The sequence below is a fragment of the Lacerta agilis genome, chromosome 1, assembly GCF_009819535.1.
Source record: "Lacerta agilis isolate rLacAgi1 chromosome 1, rLacAgi1.pri, whole genome shotgun sequence".
In the NCBI taxonomy this organism is placed as follows: domain Eukaryota; kingdom Metazoa; phylum Chordata; class Lepidosauria; order Squamata; family Lacertidae; genus Lacerta; species Lacerta agilis.
In genome coordinates this window covers 15,149,703-15,158,548 of record NC_046312.1, presented here as the reverse complement: position 1 = coordinate 15,158,548, position 8,846 = coordinate 15,149,703, and the positions used below count along the sequence as shown (strand labels likewise).

Genomic DNA, 8,846 nt, shown 5'->3' with positions numbered 1-8,846 from the left:
ACCTGGAGGAAGTGAGGGGGGAGGTAAATAACCACACGCAGCAGCAGCAGCAGGCAACCTCATATCTAGTAGCTTCGCCTCCAGCCTTCGGGCAACAGCTACCCCTAGTGGTTGCTCCCCCAAAAAGCCACCCTGCAGTTTAACTCTTCTCTTGTGGATTTCGCTCCGGTCAACCGGTTTAATGCTGGAGAGGCACCGAGAGGTCACTAACCAAGCATTAACCCCTTTCCTGCTGGGATCAGGGCTGTCGGCAGCGACACTGAGAGCAAGCGGCGCCTGGAGGTGGAGAGAGCGCTTGCAAAAAAAAAAAAAATAGAGGAGAAAAATCGGGAACGACACGGTAACACCCCCCCTTTTCTTAAGTAATTGATTTTCGGGCTTGCAATATTTGCCGGCAAAATAGGGAGGCGAGGGGCAGTTTGCGGCGCTCGAAGGAGCGGTGAACGGGGCTGCGGAAAGTTTGACGGTTGCTGCTGAACGGCTGTCGCTTTGGGTCCCGCGGCGAACCGAAAGCGGTCGGCGGTTAAAAGGATGGAGAAAACTCTCGGCGTCGGAACTTGGCTTCCCCGCCTCGCGTTGACGGCACGCCGGGGAGACACGGAGGGGAGCAAACTTGGCCGAGTTTGCTCGCTTGCAGCGCGGGGAGCCGCTTCCCGTAACGCAGCCAGTGCCTCTCTCGGGGGAGGGGGGGGGGGGCGTCGGCGTCCGCTGCCCTCGCGCCCTGCCTGGGACCGATCCGCCTCCCTGCGCTCCCCGGAGTCCGGGCCGGACCGCGAACGGGCTGCCCCACGCGAGGCGGAGGTCCCTCTCGGGCGCCTGTGGCACCGCTTTCCTCCCTGCGCGCCCGGCCTGCCCTCTTCCCCTGAGAAGCCCCCGAGCGTCCCTTCCGGCAGGGCGGGCTAGCGGGCGTCTGGCTTAACTGGCGGCGGCTGCTCCCTGCGCACTGGCACGTCCCTCCGGCTTCCTGGCCCAGTCGGATCCGGCTCTTCCTCCTCCTCCTCCTCCTCTTCCTCCCCCCCCCTCCCTCCCATCCCAGCCCCCACCCACTCTCCTCCCGCGCGCCTTTCTTCCTCTCTTGGCCACTATATTTTTAGGTCACTGGACTGGAGGGGTAGGTAATCCCCAGGCTCAAGTTCCAAAGGGGGCGGGTTCTGGCCGGAGGTGGAGTCACTTTTTCATTTAAATCCCCGACTATAAAATGGGCTTAAGGAGAAGCGGGATCTCAGCGGCTAAGCCACCCGGAGGAGTGGCGGCACGAGGGAGAGGCGGCGGCGAGGAGGGCTCCGGGCAGTGGTGGGGGGCTCCGGGCAGCTTGCGCGCCCCTGGCCGTAGCCGCGGCTCCGGCGATGCTGCACTCCATGGGCGCCCACACCTTGCAAGCGCTCAGCCAGGTGGCCGCCTGCGTGCTGCTCCTGCCCCGCTTCCTCCTGACGGCCGTGATGCTCTGGCTCCTCGATTTCCTCTGCATTCGCAAGAAGCTCTTGCTGACGACGCCGGCGGCGGTGGCCGGAGAGGTGGCGGCGACGGCGGCTGAAGAAGAGGAGGACAGCTCCTCCTCGGGGCCACCTCCGGACGACCCTCCGCTGTGCGTGTCCGACTCGAACCGCATGTTCACGCTGGAGTCGCTCAAGGCAGTGTGGCACGGCCAGAAGCTGGACTTCTTCAAGGCGGCGCACGTGGGCGCGGCGGCGCCTAACCCGGAGGTGATCCAGCTGGACGGGCGCACGCGGCTGCGCATCCTCGACTACGCGCGGGGCAAGCGGCCGCTGATCCTCAACTTCGGCAGCTGCACCTGACCGCCCTTCATGGCGCGCCTGCGCGCTTTCGAGAGCCTCGCCGCGTGCTTCCTGGACGTCGCCGACTTCCTGCTGGTGTACATCGAGGAGGCGCACCCTTCCGACGGCTGGGTCAGCTCGGACGCCGCCTACGACATCCCCAAGCACCAGTGCCTCCAGGACAGGCTGCGCGCGGCACAGCTCATGCAGGAAGGCGCGCCGGGCTGCCCGCTTGCCGTCGACACAATGGACAATGCCTCGAGCGCCGCCTACGGGGCGTACTTCGAGCGCCTCTACATCATCCAGGAGCAAAAGGTGATGTACCAAGGGGGCCGAGGGCCCGAGGGCTACAAGATCTCCGAACTCAGGCGCTGGCTAGACCAGTACAAGCGCCGCCTCCAGGGGGGGCCCAGCACGGTGGTCGTCCAGGTGTAGGAAGGGGCTTCAGGCGGCGGGATATAGGGTGAGGAGAGGGCATGGTGGAAGACCCTCCGACCAGGAGGAGGAGAGGTCTCTCCCTTTTTCCTCGAACCCGCGACTCCCCAAAGGCTCCTGCGTGAGTTTTCATGCAAGACGTGACCCGTGACTCTTTCCACTATTCGAATCATGTTGATTTGCCGAACATTTGTTATTAACATTCATTTCTACGTGCGGTTTTAATTTTTTTTTCTTTAAAAAAAACAACAACAAATAACTTGCGTGGGTGGATGAATAGAACTCTCTTTTGTGTGGGGGAAGAAAACCAGCGTTTACTACTTGGATGGAAGTTTCTGGGTGTTTGTGCAACCCGATGAGTGCGTATTTGGTTAAGTGTGCCGATAGGATTGCAACCTGACTGCGCGCAACACGCGCTGTTTGTTTGTGTGTGTGTGTGTGTGTGTCTGGGTGTATGTTCCGGCGGGATCCGAGTTCTGCCGTGCACGTGTGTCTTGTTGTCTGGGGCAAAGTTTCCTCTGCGCCCGAGTGATCTTCCGCCGTCCTAGCAAAGCTGTTCGCTGGGATTTCTAGTGTTTCTGTGTGATGACCGGTTTCGAAATGGTGATCCCAATGCCAGGAAATCGCGTCTGATGATCTGAAATATTAGAATGACCAGTTTAAAAAAAAAGCAAAAAAAAAAAAAAAAGAATGTTTATTTATGTGACCTCTCCGTTTGTTGTACTTTTCCTTTTTTTTGTAAAACGTCCATTTTTTATGAACTTTTTATAACATTATTAATAAAGATTATTGATTAAAAGACATGCCTGATTTGGATCTTTCTAACTGAAATGTAAGAGTGTGCAAAACGCCTCCTCTCTATTGCTCTTCTATCTCCTGGGTCACATGGCTTCCTCCCAAAATCCTGGGAACTGTAGTTTGTTACAGAGTGCTGGGAATTGTAGCTCTGTGGGGGAGCAAACTACAATTCCCAGGATTCTTTGGGGGAAGTCATGACTGTGTGGATGTGACCCTGAAGGAAGCAGAGAGCCCTTGCATTTAGTTGGGGGTATGTTTTTAAATGGGTGCACTGAAAGTTAACTCTTTGGATGTCTCAGTCCTGAAAATGTTTGTTCATGAATGGGAGAGCCTTTCACTCCAGCCAGCATGGCTGACATTGCTATGGGATGAGGGCAGTGGTAGCCCTCCGGCCACATCTAGAAGTCCAATGCTTCCCCATTCCTGGTCCCAGAAAATGCGACTATTACCGGTATTAGTTTGTATCTGACCAAGTCATACTCAGAAGGTGACCCAAGGAAAGTGACCTGAGTACATTCAATTCAGTGGGAGTGCTCTGAGCATGAATTGGGCAGATACAACCCTTACTGGTTTCTCAGGAACCTGATTCCAGATCATATGTGTGTGATAGGGAAAACGCCAATGCTTAAATTACAGAGGGGGTCTGGACCCCTAAACACTTGCGAGGACTCCCTTATATACTGTTTTTAGAAAGCTATGGGAGATGAGAGAACATTGGGGGCTTGGGCTTGTGGATTTCATTAAACCTACTCCCATCTTCCCATTCAAACATGGGCAAATGTCCACACATCTACAAGGCTATAATCCGGGGCCCCTACTTAAGCACCCTTCAACATGGCAGCTCGAGACTGAGCAGTAATTGCATCTGACGGAAGTTGTCCCATTGGTGGACAACATAATGTCCTCTCCTTCCCGTGCACCCCTAAAATCTGATCTGGGCATTCCTCCCCCCCCCCATAAATCCCCCCCTTCCACCTCTGCCCAGCAGATTTGCAAGCAGAGCAAGGGGTTGGGGAAGAACTTTGGATGCAGCCTGCTCCATCCAGGGTGCTTTATTCCCAAGTAAGTATGCATAACAGTGGAGAATATGACAAAGTGCCTAGATAGTTCAGCATGATGCTGATAATGCCAAGGTTGCAGGTTTGATCCCTGTATGGGACAGCTGCATATTCCTGCATTGCAGGGGGTTGGATGATCTAGATTCTATGCATCAGGGAGCTGCTACACACAGCTTTTCAGGTCACCCGCAAAGGCACACATTGCATGGGATGCATCTCTTGACGGGTCGTCAGCCTTGAACCGTTCTAGAGGAAATCTCAAGCCTCGTTGGACTCCTAAGCAAAGGGAGCGGTCCTTATCCAAACCAATGGGCTACAGAGTCTGTATATCAAAAACACAGAAGCACCCTGTAATAACAACATAAATACAGGTCTGCTGGATCGGAACAATAGCTCATCTAGTCCAGCATCTGGTTCCTACTGCAGCCAATCAGATGCCTATGGAAAGCTGTATCCATGCAATAGCCCTCTCCCCGGCAACTGGGCATACTAGCATACTAGCTCTTGAGGTAGCACACAAGTATCACAGCTAATATTTTGAACCAACTGAAAGTTCCAAGTTCATCAGAAGAGCCCTGCTGGATCTAGTCAATGGTCCAGCATCCTATTCTCACAGAGGCCAATCAAATGCCTATGGACAGCCTGCAAGCAGGACCTGGGTGCAACACTGAGGGATAATCTTAAGAGTTTGGTTACTGCAAAGCCTTGTTGACACTGTGTCCTTTATTGTGGTTGCTAATTCACAGCAAGCTGCCCCTTTGACCCTAACTATGGACTGAAGAACTGCAAAAGGGGGGGGGGGTAAGCTGGTGTAGCTGTCCTTAGCAAAAGCAATTTAATTTCCAAGGATGGGTGGGTGCATGTTCCCTTTGATGGAGCTTAATGGCATTGGGCAGAGTTTGCAATATTACTAGATCATAGCCCAATCAGTTAAGTGTGAGGGGGGTCTCACAGGCCATTTAGCCTAGCCCCCTGTTCAGAAGAAATACAGGGCTAGGGCAGCCACCCACCCAACAGATGGTTGCTGATCTCATGCACCACAACTTCAAATACTTGCATATTCCATTTTGGGTGCGGGAATTGGGTGACTCCAGTTCCCATCATCCTTGGCCATTGGCCATGCTGGCTCTGGCTGATGGGAGTTGAAGTTCAGCTGCATCTAAAGGACCAAAGTTTCCCCACACCTGCCCTGTTTCAAGTAACGAATGGGATGTGCTCAAAAAAGTTGTCTAGATGATCCTCAGGGTCCCTTGCATCTCTACGATTCTTTGATTAAATTAATTGTATCCTACAACTCTGTACATGACAACCACTGAGGTCAATAAGAGTCACTCTCAAATACATGTACAATTGTAGCACAGGGATGGGGAAACTGTATCCCTCCAGATGTGGCTGGGCTCCAACTCCCATAATCTCCAGCTACCATGGTCAATGCCCAGGGTTGATGGGAGTTGGAGTCCTGCAATAACTGGGGAGCCACAGGTTCCCCCTTCCCCCTGCTTCAATGCTTTTCGGACGGGAAGTGCTTACAAATACCTGCCTTCCTTGTTGTAACTTTCCACACCCCCACAAGCAAGTCTGCCTTGCGCTAAACATTGTGACCCACAATAACCCAGAGGGTCAATCACTTACAGCTGAGCAGAAAACTCTTATCAGTAGCTGTTTCTTCATTGTTTGCATGGCTCCTTGATAATTTTATTTGAACAAGGAGGGATTACTCGAGACCAAACAGTTACTCATTTTGTTTACTAATTTATTTCACAAACAACACAGTGTGCCCCCTTTTTTGCCATCACTGCAAGTGAATAAGTTCATGTACTTCATTTAGTTGTAAGGGGCATGCATTTCCAACAGTGAGGGTAGGTTACATGGCTGCCCAGTGCTGTAAATCTGGTGGGCCAATTTGTGCATAGTACCATGCCAAAAACTGACCAATCCACCAACATTCACTGGATTCCAGTCTGGGTTCGATTTTGCTCAGTAGCAACCAAGTGGAATAGGGAGTAAAGATCACACACACACAAAAACCTACAGACTTCTTATTGTAACCGAAACAAGTCTTTGGTTGTTCAACAGAACAACAGAATGCTCAACAGAATGAAGTTACATGAAAATGATATCGAACTTAGATAGAAAACTGAATTTATAGGAACTAAAATAAGATAACGCATGATAAGATTTAAAGCGACTTAAAGCAACTGAATATAATTTTCATATGATCTGATAAGTAGCATTGACAAAGCAGTCTAATCAATGTAAATTAGATAACTCCTAATTCCCTGCAGCCCATTTAGTTGTGAAACAAACCTAAGATTCCCTAGAATATTAGATCCACAAAAATGCACAGTTACCACTTTTAGGGCAATAGGCTGGACCTACAGCAAAGCACACAAAGCAAGGCAGATCACAGGGAGCAAGAACGAAAATGCCCCCAGCCCCCCCAAAAGAAGACCCACCTACAAAATCTGTGTACAACTTTTATATCATTCAGCAACAAGACCTATTCATTGGGTTTGTGGTAAAATTTTACATGCAAGTTCATATAATTGGCACTTCTTCTGCCATGCCTTTAATCAAAGTTAGAATCAAGTGTAAAAAAAACGGTCATGTGCAGTTTTTGACCACTTGATGATTCTTGTTAGGAATGTAAGTCATTGGGAATGTAAGCTTAGGGAGCTGGGTATGTTTAGCCTGGAGAAGAGAAGGTTAAGGGGTGATATGATAGCCATGTTCAAATATATAAAAGGATGTCATATAGAGGAGGGAGAAAGGTTGTTTTCTGCTGCTCCAGAGAAGCAGACACGGGGCAATGGATTCAAACTACAAGAAAGAAGATTCCACCTAAACATTAGGAAGAACTTCCTGACAGTAAGAGCTGTTGGACAGTGGAATTTGCTGCCACGTGGTGTGGTGGAGTCTCCTTCTTTGCAGGTCTTTAAGCAGAGGCTTGACAGCCATCTGTCAGGAATGTTTTGATGGTGTTTCCTGCTTGGCAGGGGGTTGGACTGGATGGCCCTTGTGGTCTCTTCCAACTCTATGATTCTATGACCTCAGTATTGTCTCCACTGACTGGCAGCAGCTCTCTGGCATTTCAGCCCAAGGATGTTCTTAGCTCTACCAGTGATTGTTTGATGTTTCATTGTGTTTTCCTGTTTTGTTGGGAGCTGCCCAGAGTGGCTGGGGCAACCCATTTGGATGAGGAGGAGGAGGAGGAGGAGGAGGAGGAGGAGGAGGAGGAGGAGAAGAAGAAGAAGAAGAAGAAGAAGAAGAAGAAGAAGAAGAAGAAGAAGAAGTATTCCGCATGCAAAACACCACTCACTAAGTGTTAGCTCAGTTGGTTACAGCATGGTGCTGATAACACCAAGGTTGCAGGTTTGATCCCCGTATGGGACAGCTGCGTATTCCTGCATTGCAGGGGGTTGGACTAGATGATCCTCAGGGTCCCTTCCAAGTCTACAATTTTATGATTCCATCACAGAACTACAGCTCTTCACCTTTCCTTTTAGGTGACTTCTAAGAAGAGGATGGGTGGGGTTTTTTTTGGTGTGTTTTTTAACTAAATGCTTCCCATCAGAAAAATGGAATTTACCACAAAGGCTGGGGAAATCCCTACAAGTGGTCACTCTTCCCCTTTGCGTAAACCAAGGCTATCTGCTCCCATCATCTTAGCTTCTTATCGAAGTGAATCATGGCTCGCCTTCCCACCAGGTATTTATGGACGTTTGTTTTAATCAGATTAGACCGCAGGACTCCTGCTCTGACAAAACCCATGCGTATCACAAGAACCTTCAGCTGATAAGAGTGCATTGAGAAATAGCTAATACTGTATATATACTTTATTTCATTTTCTTTCTCTTGAAAAAAACAACACTCCTCAGTGTAAAATTAATGGTGATCCAAAGGATTACAAATTTCTGACAGAATATGTGCAGCTTGCAGGCTTAACATATATGAGATCAAGAAGAACATACGTTTAGAGAAGATTGGAAAATGTTTATTGAATATATGGGAAATAATTGTGTCCGGCTGAAAATGCTGGCAGCATTCAACAGTGTAAATAAGCTTTGATGGATGCAATAATGGAATACTGAATGGTATAGTTTTGGTGAAATATGCAGGGATTTGTGATATGTAAAATGAACCATGGAAAGAGAAGAAGGGAAGTCATTGATATATTAAGGATGTAAAAAGGAGTATTTTAAATTGTAAAACAGAAAATTTAATAAAAATTATATACAAAAAAGGATTACAAATTTCCGCTATATATATATATATATATATATATATATATATATATATATACACACACACACACACACACACACACACACACACACACACATACACATGATGATTGCATTGTGTTCATATTTAAATACAAAGAGACTTATTTTCAGCCTGAAACATGTGTAAAATTAGGGTGTCCTGCACACAAAATCTCAGGCAATTTCGGCATTTTTGTGAGTATAGAAAAAGACCCAAAAAATTATTTTGATCCCCCATGTTGGAATGATATGGCTCTCCCCACCCTGATTCTACTTTCACAGCAGCCCTGTGAGGAAGGTTGGGCTGAGAGAGATGGAGGTTGGTCACTTAGTGAACTTTGTGGCTAAATGGGGATTTGAAAACAAATTTCCCCATTTAGCCAGTCTGCACTGGGTCACTTTACCCTGGGAGGGGGAGAGCATCTGCTTGGCATGTAGAAGGTCCCAGGGTCAATCGCCAGCATCTCCAGGTAGGGCGAGGACTGACTGATCTCTGAAAGCCTGGAGGGCTGCTG

The 8,846-nt window shown here is 49.2% G+C and overlaps 1 protein-coding gene across 1 annotated transcript; it reads left to right on the top strand.

Moving 5' to 3' along the window:
• Positions 1 to 1,280: 1,280 nt before the first annotated feature.
• On the top strand, positions 1,281 to 3,011 carry DIO3 (iodothyronine deiodinase 3). Its single transcript, XM_033139637.1, has one exon. The coding sequence runs from the start codon at positions 1,347 to 1,349 to the stop codon at positions 2,208 to 2,210; it is 864 nt and encodes a 287-aa protein (XP_032995528.1). The 5' UTR covers positions 1,281 to 1,346; the 3' UTR covers positions 2,211 to 3,011.
• The last annotated feature ends 5,835 nt before the right edge of the window (positions 3,012 to 8,846 follow it).